At 40.9% G+C, this 27,267-nt stretch overlaps 2 protein-coding genes across 3 annotated transcripts in view; one reads left to right on the top strand and one right to left on the bottom strand.

Annotated features, from left to right (window-relative positions):
• Positions 1-1,493: 1,493 nt before the first annotated feature.
• Positions 1,494-7,550, bottom strand: fshb (follicle stimulating hormone subunit beta). The gene is made up of 4 exons (XM_029256312.1): positions 7,513-7,550; positions 2,783-2,905; positions 2,144-2,369; positions 1,494-1,709 (listed from the first exon to the last, which is right to left on the bottom strand). The coding sequence occupies exons 3-4, from the start codon at positions 2,306-2,308 to the stop codon at positions 1,494-1,496; spliced, it is 381 nt and encodes a 126-aa protein (XP_029112145.1). The 5' UTR covers positions 2,309-2,369; positions 2,783-2,905; positions 7,513-7,550.
• Positions 7,465-27,267, top strand: part of LOC108940794 (potassium voltage-gated channel subfamily A member 1-like) — a 61,483-nt gene continuing 41,680 nt past the window's right edge. For both annotated transcript variants that reach the window (XM_018763161.2, XM_018763160.2), the window contains exons 1-2: positions 7,465-9,223; positions 11,003-11,065. In XM_018763161.2, the coding sequence (XP_018618677.2) occupies positions 7,465-9,223; positions 11,003-11,065 (1,822 nt within the window). The remainder of the gene's footprint in view (positions 9,224-11,002; positions 11,066-27,267) is intronic.

Below are 27,267 nucleotides of genomic sequence, written 5' to 3'. Positions count from 1 at the left end.
CACACACACATTTTCAGAACCGCTTGTCCCATACGGGGTCACAGGGAACCGGAGCCTACCCGGTAACACAGGGCGTAAGGCCAGAAGGGGAGGGGACACACCCAGGACGGGACGCCAGTCCGTCACAAGGCACCCCAAGCAGGATTTGAACCCCAGACCCACTGGAAAGCAGGACTGTGGTCCAACCCACTGCGCCACCGCACCCCCACTGCACAGAATTACTTTTCAGCTAAAATAAGGTGTTTCACACACCAGATGTTTTTTGCTGCAGTTTTTTTAACTTACCTCTACCTTTCTACAGCCAACACATTTCCCATGCAAACCGTCGGCAGCCGACAGAAGTAATGTGAATGCTCTTTAAGCACACCAGTGAGTATATAGCTATTTTAATGCCAGCTACTGCGGCCAGCTCCCCCTACCCCTCCGCTCTGGCAGTCGGGAGAGCTTCTCGAGGACCAAAGAGCTCCTCATCAAGCTTGGCACGCCACTGCTGGAGCAGCGTGAGATGCAGATGGCTGACTTTGGAGCCAGTCGAGCTGAATACTTAAACCTGACTTTCTTTGTACAGTATTCAGACAGCCCTGTGTCACTGCTCAGCGTCACTTAGTCCAAGCTTGGGTCTAGGCTATTATACATCGAGACTAGTAGCCTCATTTGTGTACAAGAAGATTTGTAAGGCTCAAGTTTTCCAGGAACTCCCCTTTAAACATTATTATTATTATTATTATTATTATTATTAGGTGGGTGTGGTGACTGCTGTGTGGTGGGTACGGGGGTTCAAGTCCTGCTTGGGGTGCCTTGCAATGGACTGGTGTCCCGTCCAGGGTGTTTCCCTCCCCCCTTCAGCCTTGAGTCCTGTGTTTCCAGGATAGTGTCCGGCTTGCCGTGACCCGGCTTGGGACAAACTGTTGTTGACATTGGTTGATTATTATTATTATTATTATTATTATTATTATACCAATTGTTATATGGTGTTTATCTTTAAAGAGTTGTAAAACTGCAACTTCTAATGAAGTCTGAGAGCAACTCAGGCTTCATTAGACTTCATGAGAAATGATCTGTCATCCTTAAAGTGGCAAGTCCAAGTCCATAACCATTGTATTGACTGTACAAGTAATCTGAAAGGTCTTTTGGTAGCTAGTGACTAAGGGTATGGAGTTAATCACTTAATGACATTGTGATGGTTATATATGAAATCTATTTCTCATCTGTTGTATCATAGTGATAACAAGCAATAATTGCATAGAAAGTAAGTGAAAGCAAGACTGCAACAGTAAAACTAGTTTAATGGTATACAGTTTCACTTGTTAGGAGAAAGACTTTCCAACTTCTTTGAAACATGCTGGTCTAATATGAGAGACGCATCCCAAAAAAAACAAGAGACATAAATAATTATTTATAATATAATAATATGTGAATCCTCTAATTGAGGATATTTAAGAAATATTTTTTTGCTAGATCAGTCTTGCCTTCTTTCATGCTCCAGGTAGGCTCTAGTGCCTCAGACATCCTGAAACCACGTTGACTTTTCCGCATTCTGTGGTGTCTGTATTGCACTGGTTGCACTCGCAGCTGAGGGCCACTGGGTATGTGAAGTTGGGGTCCACTCCTTCTGGGCAGTCTGGCAAGGTGACTGACTCATAGGTGACCTCCTTGAAGTTGCAGGTATGCTGAAAATATGGAGACATGGAGTTCCGGTGCATAGGATACTGTAAATGATGAAATGGTACAGAATGTTATGACCTCCACATCATCGCACCACCTGTTGGCATGATCGCTAAATTAGGCGGTCAGTATTTTGGTGTAACAACAAGGGTACTGCTGTACTAACTGGTAGGCACTTTGTAATAAGATGCTTTATACTCTCAAGCTTTCCTTTCTTGAAAGGTGAGATAAAAGTATCATGGTAAAGTGTGCTTGCGGAAGAGATATAACAATACTGTATTTTTTTTTTCTGATATCACATATTATTTGTTTATTCTAATGCATTCTGATATGTGATATTTTGGTGGTCCTTTCCTGTAGTTGTATTTTGCTCTGTAGGTTTTTATTTTGATGCTGCAAAACGAATTGTCCTTTGAGGAAAAAAAAAGATGTTTCCACTGCAGCAGAAAAGGAAATGTATTTGTGAAGATCACGGTACCTCGCTGAAGCACCAGCCAGTGCAGGAGGTTGTGTTGATGGTGATGCAATTTCCACACTCCTCGATCCCCATGGAAATGGAGATGTTGGTCAAGTCGCAGTGAGGATCAGCCCCCACCACTGCCCAACACATTGCCACGACAACCAACCGCATACAGACCATCATGAGTTCACCACTGATGGCAGCAACGAAAAAGGATGCAGCAGCAGACAAGCTCAAGCCCCTGCTGTTAAAAAAAAAAAAAAGAAAGAAAAAAGGCTGACATGTCAGTCTGCACTCCTATATGGTTTAAGACTTCTGAAATAGACAAGTGAGCTCTTGGCTCAGCATTTTGAAGAAAACATCAGAAAACAATGAGCTTCATGTTCTCTTCCCTTCAATTTCCCAAGACCAATGAGCACTGTCTCAAATTAATACCTCATAGCTGCTGAAACCAGAAATTCCCTTTTCAACCTGAGAGTTTTTACAAAAAAACAAACAATCGATTATTGGGATCTTAGTTTTAACAGGTGGAATTTATTTCCAAGACAGGGAAAATAAATTGTGCTGGACTCAGCTACTTGAGGAGAAAAAGAGAAGAAGTGAGGCACGACAGAAAGAACAGTGTAAAGAAAAACATGGAAAGGCAAGTGTCCTCACCTGTTGGATTCCTACCACGGTATCCAGTGACCTGCGTCCACTGGCTTTTATCCTTTCGCCTGGCTAACGCTGGCTGCAGGGAAGACCCAAAGAGCATTTTTAGCCAATAAGGGCTTTCCCTTCCTGTGTGGAGGGGAGACACACCTTAAGGATTGTTGTCACAGCGATGCAGAGAGCACTTTCAGCACAAAACCTCAATGTAACCAAAATATCAGGATTTTCTTTCCTCGCTGCCTGGGATGGAACAAGGATCCAAGGTCAGCACTCCCACGCATCAGCACGAGCAAAACGAGAAACTTCTATGATGACAGCGGATCTATTTGGCTGAGAGCACGAAGGCTAAGAGAGCGCATCATTATTTTCAGTTTGAAGCATTCATTTGACTGGGCCATGCTTTTGTTCCCTGTTATGCAATATAATGATGGGGCTGAAAACTTCACGGGGAGATTTCCACGGAAGAGTTACATCAGAACTAAAATGGAGGAAGATCTGAAAGGGATTGCTCATACCTTGTCTTTTCAGGGTAACCAGTGACTGCTTCGTGAACTGCTTCCTATTATAATTCTTTTAAATATTTATCCAGTTTTGACATCACACTAAAACATCTTAAGTGTGTGTAATAGCTGTATGATTTTCCTCTGATTTAATCAGACAATGCATTAGTATATTAAAACTTGCATCTCCTTCTCTCGGAGGTCTGTCCATTACTGTTGTAAATCACTCAGGCACCAGATTTACTGAGAAGGGGAATTAGCCACTGCGGCGTTTTGGCACTCAGTAGATATAACTCATTCCGTCACCCACCTTGGAAGAGACGTCTGCTGTATGTGACCTGTGTGTGGTATAATGTACAGCGAGAGAGGAATGCTGCACTGACCTGTATTTGCCACCATCAATAAACACGGAAGCACCGATATCATTGTGTGATTAACAAGCACAGTTTCCCTTATTTAATCACTGCTTTAAAATGACATTTTCAACATTTCAAGATCTATTTTGGTTCAATTCTGATGTGAAAATAATGTGGTGTGCTGTTATACTGAGTAACAGTTCACAGACCTGAAATCAGGAAGGGGAGCACATGGTGATGTCGGGGCGGGGGGGATGATCAGTAGAATGCAGATTCAAAATTTTCTCATCGTTACATTATGAAGGATTTCTGTTTGAAAATTCCTGTTGGATATTGTATGCAAATGCGTGTGTGTATTTATGATACCGTGCATAATTACTTTGGCATTGTGGAGGAGTCTTTGGAAGTCAAAGAATTAAACCACTATTAATCGAAAGTATCAAACAGACAAACTAAACATATCAAGACAATGTTTGGATAAAATGGGCAAAAAGAAGTTTGTATGTGGAATCAGCACTGCTACAACAGAAAGGCTGAGTTTATAAAGCTTCCAGAAAGGTAACCAATGGATTATTGAAAAACTGAGGAATGTCTTTGTATTGAGTGGGGGTGCGGTGGCGCAGTGGGTTGGACCGGGTCCTACTCTCCAGTGGGTCTGGGGTTCGAGTCCTGCTTGAGGTGCCCTGTGACAGACTGGTGGCCTGTCCTGGGTGTTTCCCCTCCCCCTCTAGCCTTATGCCCTGAGTTGCCAGGTTAGGCTCCGGTTCCCCGTGACCCCGTATGGGACAAGTGGTTCAGAAAGTGTGTGTGTGTCTTTGTATTGATACCCCATCACTGAACAAAACCTATATTAAATTGTACGTTGTTCTGTTTGCATTCTATTTGTCACTCCCCTGGGAACAAGCAAAGCGGCAACACCTGCAGCCAATTAAGAAGACCCAGGATAAAAGGAGCCCCGTGCCCACATGTCAATGCGGATTCTTGCAATCGTTTTGTGCCCTTGCAGTCTCAGCGTTGTTGCTCTTTGTCCCTTGCCTGTTCTTTACGACTACCGAGTTTGGATCGCCTGCATTGTGACATTCACACCCAGAAAGACCTTCGCCTGTTCCTGATCTTGATCAAGTCTTGTCCTTCAAACCTGACTGCTAGAATAAAACCAACCCGCGACCGGGTCCTCTGCTCACCTGTCTCCAGTACCCGTGCCTGACACTATTGCAGTTGCTTAGCAGACTCAGTCGTTCAAAGTTGCACATCTCTGATTTTCTTCACTGATGCTGAGATCATTCAGTAAGCTTTTAAAAGGTACAGTAGAAGGTGTGTAAAATCCCTGGGACTTGTAGTATTTTTGATCAGTGTCATTATAACTGCTTAGAATATTTTCAGTAAGAGATATTTTTGCTCCACAGAAAATACATATTTAACATTTGATTGCGTTGTTTAATTTTAAGCAAGTTATGTATCCCTACTAGTTTTATCCTAGCTAATTGCACAGTACCTGCACAGTAAGTCACTTTAGACAAAGGTATCTGTTAAACAAATTAATGTAAATGTGAAGTACTGTAAATGCTTATGTAGCAAACATACGTTTCCACTAAAAATGACAATTCTGGAGGGACTGCGACATGTCCAGATGAGCAATTAAACCAAACTCCTGACTCACTGAACTCATTAAAATTCCACAGCATTATGTTCAAAGGGTATGGGGGGGGGGGCTTGGACGCACAGCCAAACTCCATGACCTGGCATTTTCTCTCTGGGCACCTTACCTTCATTTGCATCTAGTTTACTGGTTTTTACAACCTTAACAGGAAAAGATAAATTTGGTGAGAGCTCCTGGGAGGAGAAAAAAAATAAATCACTTCAGAATACCACACGCATTAGCATAGGACATATATTTGTTGGTAAAAAAAGACACCTTGGCTTGCAAGTAACTACACGGGGAGGTTTAAAGGGCAACAAATGACTTAGCTGCTCAAGTGTGAGACTGCAGTATGACACTCATTAGTGCAATGTCACAATGCAGCCACTGAGGGATGATCTAAGGCCGAAGGAACATGCCCAGCCAAGCTGTGCGTCTCAGCAACACAAGCGGCACGACGGCGAATGGAGATGAGCATCTGCGCCGAGGCGTTACTCTCACTCACCTTATTTCACATGACATTGTCAAACTTTTGCGCGTTACGCCGCGAGCGTCACTACGAGCTGTGCTAAATCACTCATTGTACGAACACAGTGGTAATCGTTCTTTATTTATTTACTTTTTTTTTTTTTTTTTTGCAAGACTCGATGCAGCGGCGGCACCGATTGTTTCTGCAAGGTGAGGAGGGAGCGATGACTGGTCCTGTTGAATTACGTTACGAACAGCTGCATCACCTTGAGGCTGCGCTGAGGATGCCGTCCACGGCGATGCCTCGAGTCGGAACGCTGCTCTCACGTGCGCTTTGATTTTGTTTATTCATTCGCCCGTTCGGTCGTGGGTGAACGAGGCTCGGCGCCAATGTTTGTGTTTTCGCTCTTATTTCGCCGTCAGCTGCCAACATCGTCCTATTGAGGCGCGTCAAGAAAAGTGCGAACCCTTGAGCGCGACAGACGCACCGAAAAGGTTAAATTTTCACAAGGATAAATCCATTGACGATTTTTTTTTTTTTTTTTTTTTTTTTTTTTTTACATAATGGGAATTGTGCAAAACCTGAAAACTGCAGCCTCGCTCATTTACAGCATCGATTTTCATTGAACAAGGAGGGGAGCGAAGATGTTTTGTGAGGCTTTTTTTTATATGTAAGTAGCATGTCTGACTAAATCAATGTATTTTGGAGCACACGGTGGGGGGGGGGGGGGGGGGGGGTGGCATGCGTGGACGGAGGAGTGTCTGCATTTAAACACCATGCATGATACCGTGTCTTCTGTAGCGAATTGTAATAACACTGAGATCTCCTGTTGAGCTGGTCGTTGTTTTTATTATATTGTTTTGCTCAATAAGACGTGACTTCGATCATTGCTCCGTGGGAAATGCGCTGGGGCTTAATGGGCAATATTTTTTTGTAAATATATAATATATGCTTTTGTCAATAACAACACTCATTTCTTTTCATCGTAGATGTTGGACTAAACCTCGCAGATCTGGACATACTAGCGATCGACGCCACACCTCCTAAAATTCCTGACCAATAAATAATACATTAAAGCAGTAATTCGCCCTATGTCTGCGCGCTTCGACATTCAAGGAGTTAACAACGTGAAGGACATAAGAGAATTGATTTTTTTGGGAGAGAGGGAGGGAAGGAGTGAGGGAGATGGGAGACATTATTTGTCTTTAAGGAGTGTTTCTTGTATTGTGGAAAGATTACGTGGACTGTATGCGGAGATGCTTCAAGACAGTTGATAGAAGCGGACCAGCCCGTGCACCTTGAACTGCAATATTGATGCTTCTGTTTTTTGATGCTTTTGGGGGCTGTGACGTTATGATCGGAGAAAGAAGTTTTTCCATGCACACTGGCGATCGTTGGAGCTGAATTGTCGACAGGTTGGGATCTTGGCAGGGGAACTTTGAATTGGAACCTGAGACCGTAAGTAACTTATGGAACAATGTTGCTAGAATGGCATCGCACCTGGAGCGTTGATGCAAAGGCGAAGAGCATCGCAACTGGCGTTAAGTCCCCGCTGCCTGCACAGAACGACAGGTGCGCGCTTCTGACAATGCGTTGCCTAGCGGACCAGCGGCTTCCCCCGCCCTGAAACAGGACTTCAGTGCGAAACAATCTTTTTTTTTTTTTTTCCCTAATCTTTTTTTTTGAACCCTCCGATCGAGAACAACAAAAGCACCAAAAACAAAATGGAGTTCGCCATGGTAGGTGCGGAAAGCGGCGGGTGCAGCACCCACCTGCCTTACGGATACGCCCAGGCGCGCGCCAGGGAGCGAGAGCGCGGGAGGGAACGGCAGGCGCATTCGCGAGCGGCGGCGGCGGCGGCGGCGGCGGCTGCCGAAGGCGCGTCGGGTGCAGAAGGAGGAGGGGGGTCCTCCGGCTATCACGCCAACAACCAAGGCAACCAACAGCATCAGTCTCGCGCCGCCTCCTCGTCGCACGCCAACAACAGCGGCGCTGGCGCCGCCTCGCGCCCCTCCTCCTCGCAGCAGCCTCAGCAGCCGCACGAGCCGCAGCAGCACGTTCCCAGAGCGAGGAAAAAGCAACGGGGCGCGGAGCAGCGGAGGAGAAGCCGTCGGGCTCTCGGCGGGGACTTGCGCCACTCGGAGTTGGCGCTGCTCGGGTCCGAGGACGAAATTATGATAGAAGAGGACGAGGCGGAAGGCGAAGAAGAAGAAGAAGAAGAAGAAGGAGCAGAAGAGGAAGCCGACGGAGGAGGAGGAGGAGGAGGAGGCGGCGGCGGCGGCGTTAAGAGCACGGAGAAGCGAAAAAGTGCTCGCGGCTGTAACATGGATGATGAAGAGGAGACGGTTTCCTTCACTGACAGGCGCCCTCGCTCCAGCTACGAAAACGTGTACAGTGAGTACGGCTGCTGCGAAAGAGTCGTCATTAACGTGTCCGGACTGAAGTTTGAGACGCAGCTGAAAACTCTCACTCAGTTCCCCGACACACTGCTGGGGGATCCCGACAAACGGATCAGGTACTTCGATCCGCTCAGGAACGAGTACTTCTTCGACAGGAATCGGCCCAGCTTCGACGCGATCCTTTATTACTACCAGTCGGGCGGGAGACTAAAGAGACCTGTCAATGTGCCCTTTGATATATTTTCAGAGGAAGTCAAGTTCTATGAACTGGGCGAGGATGCCATGCTCAAGTTTCGGGAGGACGAGGGATTTGTCAAGGAGGAGGAAAAGCCGTTGCCGGAGGACGAGTTCAAACGTCAGATCTGGCTCCTTTTCGAATACCCCGAGAGCTCGAGCCCCGCTCGAGGAATCGCGGTGGTGTCCGTCCTAGTTATTGTTATATCTATTGTCATTTTCTGCTTGGAAACTTTGCCGGAGTTCAGGGACGAGAAGGATTTCCTGGGCGCCGTCGGCAACCATTCAACAAGTGCGGACAGCAGCGGATTTACGCCGTTCAACGACCCCTTTTTCATCGTGGAGACGGTGTGCATCATTTGGTTCTCCTTTGAGATTATAGTGCGCTTCTTTGCCAGCCCAAGCAAAGCGGCTTTCTTTAAGAACATTATGAATTCCATCGACATCGTATCAATTTTGCCTTATTTCATCACCCTCGGCACGGATCTTGCCCAGCAGCAAGGCAACGGACAGCAAGCGATGACCTTTGCTATCTTGAGGATAATTCGACTCGTCAGGGTCTTTCGCATCTTCAAGCTCTCCAGGCACTCGAAGGGTCTGCAGATCCTCGGCCACACACTGCGAGCCAGCATGAGGGAGCTGGCGCTGCTCATTTTTTTCCTCGTCATCGGGGTTATACTGTTCTCCAGCGCGGTGTATTTCGCCGAAGCGGACGAGCCCACGTCGCAGTTCACGAGCATCCCCGACGCGTTTTGGTGGGCGGTCGTTACCATGACGACGGTCGGATACGGGGACATGAAGCCGATAACGGTCGGCGGTAAAATCGTGGGCTCCCTCTGTGCCATAGCCGGTGTGTTAACCATAGCTCTGCCCGTCCCGGTCATTGTGTCCAACTTCAATTATTTTTACCACAGAGAGACCGACAACGAAGACCAAACACCGATGGTGCAGAACATGCCTCCGTGTCCCTATTTCCCCACAAACTTCCTGAAGAAGTTCAAGGGATCTCCCTCGGCCTCCTCAGTTGGGGATAAAGCCGAATACATGGAGATGGAGGAAGGGGTCACCGAGTCCTTATGCGGCGCAGAGAAACAAAGTCCTAGCAAAGGAAACGGCACAGAGATCGTTAGGAAAAACAACACGAATCCCAGATCCCTTCAGACGGACGTGTGATTTAAAAAAACAAAAAAAAGGAAAAAAACAAACAAACAATGCAATTTAGGTCTACGTTCATAAGTGTTTCGATCTCGATGTCATTAGTGTACAGAAGACGGTGATACTTGGATTATTTTTTACTTTGAGAGAAAATGCACAAGATATTTTGCCGTTTTTTTCTTCAAATTTGATGCCTAATTTCCACAGCAAAATTAGATAGCGTATATATGTATATATATATATATAATATATATAATATATGCTGTATACAGTGATTTCGCAATCAGATTAGTTATATTTTGTTTAATGGTTTCCGTTGTAAACGAAAAAAAAACAGTCCCCGAAACCGAAATCACCAGCTCGATGTTAAGACTGAAAAATATACAAAAAAATATTTATTTACGAACAAAGATATTGTTACTCGTTGAAAAATAAAGCGGCTTACTAAATTGTCCTCTTTAACTTCAAAAGATAAGTGATGCAAAAGCACTTTATATGTTTCTTGTCACTTTGAAAATTCAAGCAGAGTGGTGGAGAAAGACATCTTGTATTTTTTGCTGTTATGCAATAAAGTATAACTCGTTTGCACTATAGTACGCCGCAAGGTGGCTAATCAGCACCCGGGAGAACACACGCACTCACACACACACGCACTCACACACACACACACGCGCGCACACACGCGAGCGCATACACGCGCGCACACACACACAGGGAGTATACTACAGGGAAGCACGTTATGAACTGAAGCATCTGAGTTTCACCTCTCCGCCAGTTTCAAATAAGGTTACAGTTTATTTCAAAACCGTTTTGCACAAAGTAAAGTTGTCTGTACGTTTTTGCTATGAAATAAAGAATAAAGCTACAATATATAGTCACTCTTTCTAAGTTTTCGATGAAAAAAAACCCACATTCCACATGAAATAATTGCAGTAACATCTGCTGGGCACCAGAAGTGAACGTATCCCGACAATAACGTTAGAAAAGCTACACATAATAAACTAGTAGCATTCCTAAGTAGTGAAATAACATAAATTGGTGTTGAATAACCAGATGCTCAGTTATAAGAGATGCGTCAAAAGGTACCTGTAAAAAAAATGCCCTTCAGTAGATATGTCCAAATGACAGTATATAGAGCACAAAAAATCCAATTTCTTCTTCATTTTAAAGGATGCAGTGGATGAAATTCATACCCCAGCTTGAATTTTTGCCAGTTGGTAGAAATTGTGTTTCCTGTGTAGTCCATATGTAGTGTCTGTTGGTATCTGCAAAAAAAGGAGGGAAAAGTTTGGAGGAGAACTTCATCTGTCAGGAATGTGTCCTTTCGGCGCCGGTCGAAGAGCTTTTTTTGTCCCTTTACTACACAAAAGTGAAAAATCCCTTTACATGACCAATGAAAACATTCTGGGGAAATATTGTAGGCTTCGGGTACGTGGACTTTCCTGTTATTCAGTGGACTTTTCTGCACCCTCAGAGATGCCAACTCGAGGTCTTCCTGAAGAACAACCCGATAAAATGACACAAGTTGTCAGCACAGGTATGTCTGTCTGCTATTTGTCTTAACATTTCATACGTTTCCCAGACCTACACAATGAAACCTTTTCTCCTTTTTTTTTTTTTTTTAAATTCAGCTTTCCCTCACTGCGGTTTCATGAAATATGTGTGCGTTTGATTGTGTTTCAGCTTGAAATGAAATCCATATGTATTTCACTGCTAGTATACCAGGCTTTTTTTCTGCAGATATTTTCTTCTACCACATTTCTGGCCATGTACACCTCCACCACTCCTATAGATGGTTGAATGCATGTGCTGAAGCTCAAAACTTTATTTTAGCATTCCAGATAAGAAATGTTAGAAAGCAGACATGGTATCTCAGCCAAGAAGACCAGAAAAAACATAATTTCTAAGCAATGTTGTAGCTTTATTATGGTTTTAATGTATAACTTGCTATTAAACACATACACACCAGCAGTTAACATCACTTATTTATAGTTTTGCTTTGATCTTTGATGTAATAATTCCACTCAAGCTTATCTGAACTGTTTTTTTAATTAACTGATACAAAATTTTTTTGTACATTGCAGCTTGATGAAGTCAGAATTGCAGCTGCAGCCCAGTGTATTTAAAAGATGCTATTATTTCCTGTGTGCTTTTTTGGTAGATTTCTTGCAAATCCCTTGAATGACTCTATGTCTAGACAATGGCTGGACCACTTGATTACGGGGCTAGGAAAAACTGAGAACAAAACTGGCAAATTAACAGTTTTGAAAAGAAAAAAATACTAGAGAAATGAACCCAAATGAACAAGGGAAAAGAACTCAAGAAGCTGTATTCCCATGTTGAGCAGTGTATATAATGCATTAGATTCAGTGTGACCACTAAAATGCAAATGAAAATCTGGTTACCAGATGAATTTAAAGAAAATCTCAGATTGAAGCCAAATTTATTTTACGGGTAGACCAAAGTAATCAAACATGTATGTCATCCAGTGCCAGAAAGAAAGTAGCAGCTCTTGGGTCTCATTGCTGCATTTCATTTACTCTTCAGTCCTGTTCCTTCATGTTAGAATATTTAGACATCAGGCAGCCGTATACTGTGATTTTTAAGGCCAAAAATGTAACAAACTACAGACTTTTTACTTCCATAAATCTGTGCTAAGTCCAAAAGCAGTTAACGTTCCAACAGCAGTTAAATCTGGAAACTGTAATGAAAATCAGAAGCAGACCTCGGTGAGTGAACATTACTGAGTTTGTTTTGAGAGCACTCTAAATTAGAATAGTGAAAATATATTTTAGGTCATTTTCGTATCTCGTTTTCCGAAAAAGTAGCAGTGAACAAAGGTTGTCTGCATTTAATGAGTAAAGAGCTTTTCAATTGTGGGCCAAAAGAAAGGTAACCGATTCCAACACAAGAAGTCCACTTCTGTTTTGTTAGTTATACTGTAGTAAATACTGCAGTCCATTCACTGGATCACATGATTTGTGTAAAAATCAATGATAAAAATCCATACCACAACAATATAAATTATGAATAATATTAATAATGTGCTGTCACAATGTATATGACAGAAATTGGTTTCGTGGGATTAACTGCCTTTCCTTAGGAGTTGTTTTATGATTATGCAAAATTAAGTGTAAGTTTTATATTCTTTGTGAGTGCCTGGGCTGCCATTTGTGTTTTGTGCACTCACTAAATTAGCTGAACAAACGGATAAAGGCTCACACAGAGTGTGATATTTTTTTTGAGAGCTGAAAGCATCTTTCCTGGAAACAGCTGCACTGTATCTTTACCACACATTATGCAGGTGGAGTGATTGTCTCATTCTTGGAATAGATTTAGCTAACCAGAAGTGTTGGAAGTGCAGCTCATATTTAGGGTGTGATGAGTTCTGTGTCTTTTTCTGCCGTGTTGTGATGGTGTACAGTGTATGGGTGACCAGTGTTCATTTTTGTTTATGCTGATTTTCAACCAGTGAAGTTCATTTCAAGAATGCTACATTTCTTGCTTCACAACTACAAAATCTGCTAGGGCATCCTGTACAAGAGTACCAATGGCTTTACAGTCATATTATGATTATATCTGATCTTGTTACATAAATGACATTGTCTGAAAAAAATACCCTCTGATGGGATGTGTCCTGTCCAGGGTGTACCCTGCCAAGCCAGCACCCTGTGTTACTGGGATATGTTCTGAGCCACAATGAACCTACATTAGGATAAACAGTTGTTGACAGTGAGTGAGTGAGTGAGTGAGTGAGAGCACAGCAAGCAGTGCTGCTGTCTCACACTGCCTGGGTGGTGTGAGCGGATATGGGTTCAATCCCTACTCAGTCTGTGTGGAGTTTGCATGTTCTCCCTGTGTCTGCATGGGTTTTCTTTGGGTGCTCTGGTTTCCTCCCACAGTCCAAAGACATGCTGTTCAGGTTCACCCATAGTGTGTAAGTGACAGAGAGAGTGTGTTTCACTGATTTATGGATGAATGACCCAGTGTAAGTAGTGTATCTAGCAGTGTAACTCACCTTGGTGAATAAGGTGTGTGGGCTGATAATGCTACATAGAGTTCACTGGAAGTTGCTTTGGAGAAAAGTGTCTGCTAAATAAATAAATGTAATGTAAGAGCTACATTTGTGTCACACTGGCCTTCTGTCTACAACTAACTTGTAACTTTGGAGACAAGCATCTGCTAAATATAAATGATTTCAAAATGTTTGGATTATAGTTAAAATTTCAACAGCTAGCACCTGACTAGGTAATAGAGAGCTAGCTAATGCAGAGTGTGTGATGGCAGTTATGCTAAAACAATTTTTTGTAGTTATGTACCCAGTCAGTACAGATGGGAAATTGCTTTCACTGTGACCATAACTGTCATATTTAACTGCATTCTTCTATTTACTTACATTTGCTGCATCATGCCTATTTTAAGGCCCGCGGCATCACTTGTTCAAAATAGTTTCAGAAAATGTCGACATAATAATTATTTACACAATAGTCAAATTTTTATTATGTGTTATCTTGGCATTTTTTTGACCAGATTATCATTAAATTCTTATGACTTCACAACAACAACAGTAGAAACAATGATAACAGTATTATTATTATTAGTAATAATAATAATAATAATAATAATAATAATATGAAGTTCATTGGATAACAAATGTCAGATTACTCACAAACTGTACTCTACATGAGGTGATAAACATGAAAGCCCTGTTGTATGACACCTTAATAACCACAGAGCCTCCTGCTGTTTGCCAAAGGACGGCTGCTAATTATGCAACTAATGTTATGCAAACCGGTTCATCCAAGCGACACAAAAACAACACTCCAGGTGCCATGGAGTTGTCCGTATCCTCTTCGTGGTGAAAATGTTCTGAGCAAAAATGTATGCCACTGTACAGTATTTTTCCAGCCAGTATGATACGACTCAAGTTTGCCTTCCTGTTTTGAAATCACCGATGGTCTCTTATGAGGAATGGATAATAAAAATTCAGCTGCTTTATCCATGTTCATGTGTTCAGAAGGTCACAGGGCTCATATGGATGAACCCTCAGCTGAATTAAACACCTTCAGTAAGTTACTTGTTTATTATATCTGTGTAACTGTAAATGCGATACTGGCATCTGATTTTTAGTTTATTAGATCCCTCCACAAAATGATTTTATATTACATTATATAGCAATAATAACTTTTAGTGGAACAGTTATCATTGTTCTCTTCAGACACTTGTGTGTCTGTAAAATTTGTCATAGAATATGTCTAATATTTTGTGGTTATTTGCACCAATTTCCAGTTGTAGTTCTTTCCAGTGCAATTTGCTGCTTGAGTATGTGCTCCTTCTGACTGCAGATGGCCCCTGCAGGTGTGCACATAAGGTGCAATACATTTTGCATGCACCATGCAATGGCTTGACCTGATAAATATAAGCAGTTTTTACTGTAATTACAATAACAACATAACAATTACATTTTGTGAAACCAGGTGAAGTGGTTAATTATTTCACTAATATAACTGAGCAGCTGCGGTTGAACAAAGACCAATAAACTGTCCTCTGAAGGACAGCAGTTGAACATCTATGGGTTATAAGTCTCTTGATCAAGAAACAACTCGCTCAAGAGGCCAAGGTACACTCTGGTATCAGGTTGTCATGATTTGTAAATACCAAGATAAGCATAAGATGGGTTTAGTAGGGATGAGGTAGGGAAAATGAGAACAGATAGGGCTGCATGGACTGTTTCAAAAAGAGTCCAATTCCAGGCAGCCACAAGTCCATCACCCTTCATTTATTTCCATTGGAAGTTTACATGTCAGTGTTGCTATCATGTTAAACTTTTGCCTGACTGTAGTATAACAGTTAAGGGCTGAATCCAAACACTGGGAGACAAGTAGTGATATGGGGTCCTGGAAATTGGTCTGTCCAACACCAAGGTTCTAGTATCTAGTATGCATGCCACTATAATAAAGTTATAATGAAGAAACTCATTTTAGTCACTTTCGCTTACACTGTCAGATTGTTATTAACTAAACAATGTTACCGTCTATGGCTTAATGACAATTCTTCATTTATCCCAAATCAGCATGCTCTTCATATTCATCATGAGTTTCATTTAAATCAGTGTGCTGTATGGTCCATGCACTTTGATCCTGGCTGGTAAAATAGTTTTTGATTTTCTTTTCTACAATAAGAAATTTAACTATTTGAAATAGAAAAATTACATTTTCAGTACACCTGTTTTTAAATTATTTTTATTACATCATTTAACTTAGAGGGAAAAGACTGCAATTTATAAATTGTGTATCCTGCCAAAAAACTTGACTGTATACTGAAGACATGCTGTCTGCTAACAGATGTCACACTTAGACACTGGCGTTCTGCTTTGTAAGTTGTAATTTAATGAACTGATTTTTTTTTTTTTGACCGATTAGCTGAATTATCTGTATCTACGTTTCTCAACGTAAAACAGACAAATGTATAATAAACCATACTTTTTGTCTCCCTGTGGGAGAATCTTGTGTTTTTTCAGTGTTTGCAAAGATTGTTCACCTAGCTGTAAACATTTCCAGTTGTTGGCCTGCTATCCCTGTTGTCCTGTTTTGTGACAAGCTTCATCTGATTTGTGGAAGTAGAATTTTTTTGTACCGTTTCTTAAGGGTAAGTAGTCTTATGGGTAAGAACCTTACAATGATTTTATTCCATTAAAGCAGGTAGTAGGTTAAGTGAATAAATTATGCTCATATTTTTAGAATGATCACATATATCAGGTGATCAATATTTCATTACTTGGAGGGACACGAGAATTTGGAAAGCAAAGCCTCAGGTTAGTGTATGATTTTTTGCAGCTCAGGTCTTGTCCATTGTTTCCAGTCCATTCACAGTAGTTGAATAACAGTTCCTCTAAGGAACTGATGTGTGATGTCCCTTTTAAACTGGCACTTGGAAAAGTGACCCTACATGGGAGCATTTGGTCCATATGGCCTATTGGATCTTTCAAGGGAGTGATATAGGTATGCATAAATTAGCATTGTATCATCCCTTTAGTAACCTGATGGAGAACATTTATAGGGTATTGTGTCTTTGAGTGCTGGCATCTGTAGCATGCTTTTGATGGGAACATGCCACTAGTGCCAAGGCCAGGGAGTCCTTGTTATGGAGTCAAAGACTTGGATAGTGCACTGAGGCAGGTAGGAAGATGGACAAAGATATTCACTGCAACTGACACAGCAACAAAACTGATAATCTCGCCAGCCTCTTTATACAAGGTCATAATCATTGATATACATTGAATTTTTTTTGTTGCAAACCTTCGTTTGTCTCTGGCTACACTGATTTGTTATTTGTAAGGACCCTGAGTTCAGCAATTTATGTGATGTTCATTGGAGTTGAATTTTCATATCACATTAACTTTTTCAAACCTTATGTTCCAAACACGACTGTCTTGTCTTATTGCAGAGTCTGGGTCTCGACATGATTTAATTTCTTGCCTCTGTTTCACACACAAAACCGTAACTTGCACATTCTTTCAAATAATTGTTGCATAAAGCATGGAAATATTTCCATGTCACTGTTTTGACTGTTTGTCTGGAATGTTTCTAAATGTCACTACTTATCATTACAGTAAAATACCTGTCATGGAAACTTAAAACAAATTAGTCATCTAAGCATAACATCTTCCACTGGCCAAGTGATACAAAAGGTATCTGGAATTAGGGGGTAGAGAGGGATGGAATAAAGTCATGCTTTACACTTGGATACTGAATGAGCTGACTAGAAATATTTGTTGTGTTTACTTGGTCAGTTTAGGGTGATGAACTGAATGTGCCAGTGGTTAACAAAGAGGCAACCCGCTAGGGAAACTATGGAACAAGCCTCTATTCTCTTGTAATGAACTGTTCATAACAGCAATTAAAGCAGGATGTCAGACAAAAAAGTATTTTGTGCCATTACATATCAGGTACTGTTAAAGTTGATTTAGTACTTATGCATACAAATGCATATTTATGGAAATAAAAAGATTTGAGGAAAAACATGAAGTATGCCAAAATTTGCCATTGTTATATAATCTATAGATCTGACCGTGGAATATGAGCCAATAAAGTGTTGCCCTTCATCCAGTCATAAAGTAAGTGAAAATGTTTTTTTTTTTTTAATATTTTTGGTTAGTGCAGGAATGTTTCAGCCAAAGAAAAAAAGGTGAATTAGCAATTAAGTTAATGGCATTATTAAAGCAATGCTCTTTACACTTACAGTGCTACCAAGAGTTATAATTGCTTATATTTTATTTTCATTGTGTAAGGGTGTGTTGATTAGATTCAAGTAGAATGCTAACAGTTTCAGTCCTACTCTTTAGCTATTCGGTTTGGCACGTTTGAGTAAATGTGCTGGAAACTAGTTTTTTCTCGTAAGGCAACTTTCTGCGGTAAACCACATTACATGCCTTCCTACCTCTTCTGCATCAATTCCCAGAGATATAGGACACTTGGTTATTTTGCTTTCACTCTTTTCTCCAGTTTGTCCAAAACATGTGTTGCTCAGGTTGTTCAGACTTACTCAGACTTTTGACTGACACTGCAATGTATAATCACAGTTGGTGGTACTGTTGTGCACAATCACAATTTGTCATGGCTAAAACTAAAACCATATTGAAATTAATGTTTGTAGGTGCTGCACCGAGCTATTGATCAGTCTTGAAGCCAACGTTTCAGTGAATCCTCATAATTTTACTATGGCGAGGAGATTTGGGTAATGACCAAAAAAACAAGATCATTGGCTATAAGTGACAGAAATGAGGACCTGCAGTATTGTGTGGCTCGTACACTGGGACAGGGTGAGGAATTTGACAGTCTGGGAGGCTTGAAGTGCCGCCAGATTGAGTAGAGCCAGTAGAGGTGGATTTGGCATCTACTGAGAGTGCCCTCTGGGCATCTGCCACAGTAGGTGTACCAGGCATGCCCTGCTGGAAAGAGACCTCAGGGCAGACCCAGGACAAATGGGAGAGATTATCTCTTTCATGTGGTCATAAAACACCTGGGGATAGCCCAGACGTTGTTCATGACTGTTGCTGTGGAAAGAAAAGTAGAATCTGCTCTGCTTGGCCCGTTGCCACCATGACCCTCAACAGGTTATGTGGCTTTGAAAATGATACACCTTAATGTGTATGAATTTAAGCACATGCCAGCAAGAGAAAGACAATGGAGCTGGTTTTCTTTCTATCAGAAAAGTTATATTTATTGTTAAGTGTGTTGTCTGTGATTATCTGTCTTTAGGAGGCATAAAGTTCTTGTCAAACTGTTTTGATAAACCTAAATTTTGGGATCCCAGTCCTTGACTTTAAATTTTCCACATCATTCATTGTCACAAATATATCAGTGCTGAGGGTTGTAAATTATCCCTGTCTGTCAAGCAAACCATTGTTTTGGTTGATTTTACATAAATTTACTCCATCTTTATTTATTTAATTTGTAAGCATGCAGCTTTGGAATAAGCACAGCAATCTGTTTTGGATGTTGTGGTTGTAGGAATGTAATGCACATTGGTGTGCTTGACCTAGTGGCCAAATGACTACCCAGTCCTGCATTATTTTCTAACTGCATGGCTCATCCTAGTTAATTTACCAAGAATTTCGACTGAAAATAGGAGAAACCCAGCTCACTAATTTTAATTACTTCAGAAAGCTCTCTATAGCTTTCTGACAAGTATCTTTCAGTTTTAACTGTAATGTAATGAAAGAGTGACTTAGTACCTACTTATGCACTCTCCTTAACTGTTTATTGTTAATATTTTTCCTTAATAATATATAAAATTTACAGTTTGTTATCTTTCTCAGTTTAATCTGTATATTGAAACATGCCCCTAAAATATACCCTTATGGAAATGCCATTGAGTGAAGCTGCACTCATAACAACCCTTTGCGTGGTGTTCAAGGCAAGGGAGGGACAGAAGTAGTTTGAAAGTGCCTACTTTCATGAATGCCTGAGGGAATGCAAACACAGGTAGAAGCGTGTAAACCCCACATATATTGTACAATAAGCTGAACTTGACCACTATGTAGTTTGTACACCAACCATCTCAGAAACCATCAGCTTTACCTACTGTGTCCCATTTAGGCCTTCAAACATTTACCAGATGCTTTACTCCAAAGTGACTTACAATGTTAAGTTATTTACAATTATTCACCCATTTATACAGCTGGGTAACTTACTTGCAACAGTTCAGGATAAGTACTTTCAAGGGTACTACAGCTAGAAGTGGGACTTCAACCTGTAACTTGTGGGTCTAAAGGCAGCAGTACTGACCACTACACTATCAGATGCCCTTCTGTCATACCTCACCATATTTTTTCTAGAGTTTGATATTGATTACATCTGCTTCAATGAGCGGTGCTTTTTGCATTTTCAGTACTCAAGATGGCTGTGTTTCAAGTTCAAGTTCAAGTTTATTGTCATAGATAAAGTACATACATACAAGTACCATGTACGTGTATCATGAAAATCTTCCTGAATGCTTCTCCACAGACTATGGGCAAGGACAATAGGAATACTGCACAAACAAAACAATGACAAACAAAACAGTGTCAATGACAGTAAATAACAATAGCAGCAGTGACAGCAATAACAATAAATAATGGAACAGTAGTAACAATAGTGGTAACAGTCAGAGAACTCAGAATGAGAGAATGAGACTGCTTGAAGTGACAGTGTGATTTACCGATGCGCTTGGGTGGAGCAGTCCAATTCTAGTTACTAAAGGTGGCACATTGGTTAGTGTTGTATAGTCTTACAGCAGTGGGGTAAAAGCTGTGTTTGTCGAGCAAGTTAATCACAGGAACTCTGAAAGGTTTCCACTGAATTCTCATTGAACTCAATCAACTAAAACAAATATTTAAACAAGTTTGGTAGGGATTCAAAACCTTAAATGTGCTAATCCTTAAACAATTTCTTTTAAAATGAGCCAGAATAACCATTCAATTTTTTTTTGAAAAACTGATAACAAATCACAGGTCCACCTCAAACACATTTCACTTTAGAGAGATATGAGATTTCATACTGTGCTCTTCATAGTGAACTTAAAAAAAAAAAAAAAATTGGAAATAAATTTCTATTGGTTATCATGCCAGGCTGATTCTGCTTTGCCTTCACTGTATGTATTCTCTGTTGCAATGCTAAGACATACAAAAGTCCACTTGATGGACAGCCATTGTTGTAAAGCAAGAGAACTGCACATAGGTACCTTAACAAAACATTATTGACATCCCTGCTTGGAGTTAGTAGCTTTCTCTCCCATGTGGCAATGACCAAAGCAGGAATCTGGAGCTCAAGGCCTCGCCTCTTGGGTGTGAACTGATGTTGCATCTGTTTAGCAGTTATGTAGTCTTGCTTGTGTTATGGCAGGCAGAAATATGGCTTCTTACCACACAACCCAGTCTAGGTTGTGGGTTTCATTCCCTTATCAGTAATTAAGCAAAAGGAAATTAAGTTAAGGGCATAAGGAATAAGGACATGGTGGAAAGTAACTAACTGTACTTTAGAATCACACATCTACATCTAAGTCTTTCTTTCTGCTCAGGTAATGTATTTTCTGTGAGATGTATGTCACTTTGGAGAAAAGCGTATGCTAAATGAATAAATGTAAACAGGCTGTTGGGACTCTGGGACACACTTAAGCAGCAATTTACCTCTCAGTTTAGTTTGTACCAACACACAGCTTGAACCGAGATCAAGGAGTTGACCTAGATCTCAATGAGGACATGGACCCCCTGCTGTAGAGTTGACCTCCTTATTGACCTGAGTGTGGTAATTTAGGAAAGAAGTTGTTAAATGAAAGCCCTCCTGCTGTGTGATAAGGTACAGCAGTTTCTGCATTTTGTAACAGAGCATCTTTACATCTGCTTCCTGACAAGGGACTTACTGGGTACCAGCAGTGTCACAGGAGGACCAATGAGTAAGCAGCACAAGGCAACAGATAGCCAGAATGATCGATGAGCTTTTTTTGGTTGATTCAGCATGAAAAATCATCCACTGGTGCCTAGTAATAAATTTGGTTTAAAATGTAATACTCCTGTACTCTAAAAGTTTTCTATAAAAATGGATATTCATTTCTTTCTTTTTTCAAATGGCCATACCAGATATGCTACCATGGATACATCTGTGCATATTGCATTTTTTCTGAATAGGCTAATTAGCTTGAGATGTTATCAAGATATTTTGAGCATACAGTAGAGTTAGTTGATCAGAAGATTTTTGGTTTATGGTATTGCATGTCTGCATGTCATTGTTATATACCTTTAGTGAAAAAAAAAAATTTGGGATGTATGTTAACAGCAATATGGGGGTGCGGTGGTGCAGCGGGTTGGCTGGGTCCTGCTCTCTGGTGGGTCTGGGATTCAAGTCCTGCTTGGGGTGCCTTGCGACGCAGTGGTGTCCCTCCCTGGGTGTGCCCCTTTCCCCTCCGGATCTATGCCCTATGTTGCCAGGTTAGGCTCCGGCTCGCCGCGACCCTGCTTGGGAAAAGTGATGTCAGCCAGTGTGTGTGTGTGTGTGTGTGTGTGTGTGTGTGTGTGTGTGTGTGTGTGTGTGTGTCAACAGCAATGTAGAGCGAGAGAAATTAAACATTTTGTTAAAGTAACTACATTTAAAAAACAGCTGAGATGTCCCAGTAAATGTCCCGTGAAGATGCACTACACTAAGATAGATTCTGAGAATGAACTTAAAGTTTTGTTCCTAAATGCTGAATGGGCTGCAGACAGGGAAGGCTTTAGTACATTTAAAAACCCATTAATCGTCACTGAAAGACTAGTCAAGGTTATACCCCATGCCTCCTTAAATGCATCTTAAATACAGCTAGCAGGTAACAGGTGTTTTTCAAAACACTATTTTACTAGAAATTATACCACTGGAACAGCGCAGTGAGATTACATGTTTTTCCACTTGTTAACGTGTATGCTGTTTTCTTTCTTTTAAGGATACAATTAAAAGTTGCAAATGTAAATATGTATAGAAACAAGTTTTTGACAGACTGAAATTACTTTGTAGATGGTCAAAATGTATACCATTTTCTCCACAGTTAAATATGATATATCCACCAACCCTTTTGACAGTCAGTTCTAAAACCTATTTTATTTAAGAGTCAAGGGGAGATCTGGGTGAAGAACAGACCATAATGATGTCTCTAATGCCTGTTCAGGTTAAGAGAGTGTTGAATACCACACTATTTTCAGGTAGAGGTGAAATCTTAAGAACTTTCTAATTAAAAGGTTAAGCTCTTAACAGTCTTGGATATTGTGAAAATAAATCCATCCCAGTACATGTAGAATTCAGCCTAACCTGGAACTATAGGCTTAATCTGCACAGCCCAGTAGTGAGTTTGGGACATTGCAGCACAGTGAGTTTTGCCAGTGTTTCATGTTTCCTGAGCTGCTTTCTGGAACAGGTGTTCCAATCCAGCTGTATGTTGTGTTTACACCCTGAAAACATGCACAGAATAAGGCAGTGATGAACCACCACAAAGCAAAGATTTTTTTTTTTTAAAGAATTTTAAGGAGGCCCATCCTCTAACTTTTTAAATCAGTGGTAAATAGCTGGTGTCAAGCAGATGATTAAGATCAGAGGCGATAAAACCCCAGATACCTAAAACCAGAGTCTGCCAACTGAAAGGGATACTACTGCTTAGATTTAGGAGTTGTAATAATTTCACTATCTCAGAATTTTCCATGATAGGCTATCACCTTTAGAATTGTTGAAACTTGCATTTCAAAGTTCTTCAGGTACAAGGATGCATAGTCAGCAAAGTATTAGAGCCAAAAAGCTTGATTAGGCTAATAAAGTTAAACTTAAAATCTATAATTACAAAACTAAAAGTTAAATCTGTGCTAAACTTTTTAAAAATAGAAGATAAGAAACTCCATTCTACCCTGTCAAATGTCTTTTCTGCATCAATTGATATAACCAAGGCAGACTTAAATATTTAAATGGTTACAACGTGGAGCCAAACCTAGCTTTATCAAATCCAGTCTGATCAGGTTTAATAATTTTTGTGAGGATACTTTGTAGCCTACATGCCAAAGTTTTGGTTATGATTTTAAAATCCACATTAAACAAAAATTATTAAGTTGAAAGGAGGAGCACTAATTGCTTTTGTCTATCTTTAAATTTAGACTAACTGAGGACATGTTCCAAGACACAGGGATAATAACCCTCTTCACACATGTTTTCAATTGCTAACATTAGTATGAGGCTTATCTCAGGCCAGAACTTCTTATAGAACTCTATAGGAAAATAATGTAGCCCTGGGGTTTTTCAACAAAAGCATTGGTACGATAGTGTCCCGAATCTCTTTTGGAGTAATTGGGACATGTAGGAAGTTTGATCAGGAACATTTGGTAGTGAAGACCTTCCTAAAAGAGGGTGTGGTGGTACCCACTGTGTAGTGGGTCTGGGGTTTGAGCCCTGCTTGGGCTACCTTGTGATGGACTGGTGTCATGTTCAGGGTGTTTTCCCCTCCCCCTTCGGCCTTACGTCCTGTGTTTCCGGGATAGGCTCTGGCTCTCCCCGACCCTGCTCGGGACAAGTGTTGGTTGGCCCTTCACAAATATGACTGAGTTTTCTCAGTCAATTGTTGCTCCTGAGAAGCACAAAAAAAACAGTAAAACTCTCTGAAAAAAAGGGAAGTCATATGCAACAAGACACGGTCTCAATAAGCAGTTGTAACTCCAGCTGATAGGCCAGAAAACAGCTAGGGTTATACCCCCAGTTCAAATAACTGTTCTGTAAGGAACAGCAGCATTTTATAATGATTTCTATAATTCATAATAAGCTTTGTCCTTACACCGGTTGATCGGTTGCAATTAGCCTGGGTTGGTGAGTATTAATGTTGTAGCTGTGAGGGCTTTATTTCTACTTCTAATTTTGTATGCTCCTCCACTTGTAGTTTCCTTATTGGAGCCTTAGGCAATAAGGTATCCAGGTAACATGGATAACTTGCTTCTTCCTAATTAGTAATAGTTAAAACTGGTAAATGCTGATTTTTCTGTTCGTACAAAAATAATTTTTCATCAGCATTCATACAGAATGAGCTGCTGTCATCGGATCCTAAGGTTGGTGGTTTGAATATCACCTACTAATGTGAAAGTTATTTGCCCACAGTTACTGCAAGAATGCGGGGAGTGTGGTGGTGCTAGGTGTTTGGCAGGGGCCTGCTGTGTGATGGGGCTGGGGTTTGAGCCCCACTTGGGGTGCCCTGCGGACTGGCATTCCACCAGGGGTGTTCCCCCAAGACCCTCGCCCCACCCTGCTCTGCTGGGACAGGTTCTGGTTTGCCGCAACTTTACTTGGGACAAGCGGTTGCAGACATTGTGTGTGTGCATACTCCAGGAAATTTTCTCTCCACGGATAAATAGTGGTGTGTAGGTTAACATCATAAGCTGCTTTGGAGAAAAGTACCAGTTATTTGAATAAATGTAAAAAAACGCTGCATTAAACACAGTGAGGCTTATCTGGTAGGATCTGACTATGTCAATGAAGCTATGAGGGTAAAGATTTAAACTAGAATAAGATTTGTGAAGATTATAATAAAATATAATTATTAAGAAAGTAATTATATCACTACCACTTAGTATTTAAAAGATGAATTTTCAGTTTCATCTGCTTCATGTTCTCATCTGGATTTTGCTTTGATTTATATTTGTAATTTAGAGTCAAAAGTGCACATAATTCTTCATAGCTCACTAAATTAACTCGTAACTGTTTGGTTTAAGAAAAATATTTTATACACCAAAAGTGCTCTGGTTCTCATAAGTTTAAGTATTTTTGTCTTCCTTTGTTTGTGGATGGAAATCTTTATCATTATTTTTGCTCAGAGTTTACATTTAAGGGGTTCTTCCGATTTGATTAGAGTTTCACGTATCTAAACCCTTTGAAAAGTTTTGAGTAGTTTTTTTTTTTTTTTTTTAACAGTGAGATAACAGTAGCTTACAAACTTATGCCCATTTTTCATCCCATATGTGGACAAATTGGGATAGCAGACTTGTGCAATTCTCAGCAAAACACACCTGGGAGAACATTATTCATGTCTTCATTTCAATATACAGTATCTAATTTCCAAGTTTTTACAACTGAATCACATGAGTTGAGAACTGCTATATTGTCCCTTCTTATCAATGTTTCTTACCTTTTTATCAATACTGTATATATAGCAACATTTCCCATTCTGTCACTGAAAATCTGGAAAGTAAAAAAAAAGAGGTTTATCAGTCTGTTAATCTAACTGGTTACATTTTCATGACTGTACTGCAAAATGTAAATTCAGGCAGCACGGTGGCACAGCAAGTAGCACTGCTGTCTCACAGCATCTGGGTGGTGTGAGAGGATGTGGGTTCGATCCCTGCTCAGTCTGTGTGGAGTTTGTATGTTCTCCCTGTGTCTGCATGGTTTTCCTCTGGGTGCTCTGGTTTCCTTCCACAGTCCAAAGACATGCTGTTGAGGTTCACCCATAGTGTGTGAGTGACAGAGAGAGTGTGTTTCACTGATTTATGGATGAGTGACCCAGTGTAAGTAGTGTATCTAGCAGTGTAAGTCACTGTGGTGAATAAGGTGTGTGGGCTGGTAGCACTACATAGTATCCATTGTAAGTCGGTTTGGAGAAAAGCATCTGCTAACTAAGTAAATGTAAGGAGGGGAAAAAATAAGGGAAATCTGACAATGTTTGTGTCATGTTCACATTGTCATAGCAACACTGGACAAAGCAGTAGAATTTTGTGTGTTAATTAGAAGGGTGTTTGGGTATGTGAGATAACCCAGTTCAGTCGTCTCTTTGCAAAGTATGTATCAGCACCTCGTCAAATGCAGCCTTTCCATAGGAAGTCATCATAAAATAAAAGATGGAATTTTTCAGGTTCTGTACCTGACAGTTTACCTTTGACACTGATGTGTCTTTTTCCATGTAGAAGTGCGTTCAGTATTAACAAATATTATCAATGGAAGTGACTTGAGATTGTTTTACATAGATCCTCAGCAGTACTGGTTCTCATTTTTGTAGTCATTGCAAGGTGTCGCAGTTCTCATATAAGGTATAATTATTCGTTATCCTTTTAGCTCACAGAGAACCAGGAGCAATAAAAAACAGGCTGCATAGCGGGTGCTACAACAGATTGTATGGAGGAGGCGGGGGTGATGTATGGGAATTTAAGATGTGGGGGATGCAGGCATTTCAGAAATTAGATTAAATAATGAACTAATAATACTTGGTGACAGTGCCATCGCCTTACTTCTGATTATGGATGCTGTATATCTATAGAAATACGTCCAAAAATACCTTGATATATACACACACACCCTTTGATGCACTGGTTGATTTGCATGGATAAAACTATTCAGTGAATAAATGTTTATATATAAAAATGTTTAGGAATTAGGTTCTGTGGAAGCCTTGGAGCTGAATAGTTTCAAAAAGGCTTTCTCCAGCAATTGTTACATTTAGTTCTATATCTGTTTCTGCATCTGTAAATTGTACGGATTAATTTTGAGAAGTACTTTTGATGTCACTCAAATGGTACCAAGAAGCTCAATATTGACTGAGTATTTGCTTTCAGGGGTGTGGTGGCGCAGTGGGTTGGACCACAGTCCTGCTGTCCGGTGGGTCTGGGGTTCAAGTCCCGCTTGGGGTGCCTTGCAATGGACTGGTGTCCTGTCCTGGGTATGTCCCCTCCCCCTCCGGCCTTACGCCCTGTGTTGCCGGGTAGGCTCCGGTTCC

Source organism: Scleropages formosus, chromosome 11 (assembly GCF_900964775.1).
Source record: "Scleropages formosus chromosome 11, fSclFor1.1, whole genome shotgun sequence".
In the NCBI taxonomy this organism is placed as follows: Eukaryota; Metazoa; Chordata; class Actinopteri; order Osteoglossiformes; family Osteoglossidae; genus Scleropages; species Scleropages formosus.
The sequence above is the reverse complement of the archived record's forward strand: the minus strand, read 5'-3'. Positions and strand labels throughout refer to the sequence as shown.

Coding starts and splice junctions, on each gene's coding strand:
- fshb (XM_029256312.1), bottom strand. CDS start 2,308: ATGATGGTCTGTATGCGGTTGGTTGTCGTGGCAATGTGTTGGGCAGTG. Junction 1,710..2,143: donor CTGGCTGGTGCTTCAGCGAG/GTACCGTGATCT, acceptor CATCATTTACAG/TATCCTATGCACCGGAACTC.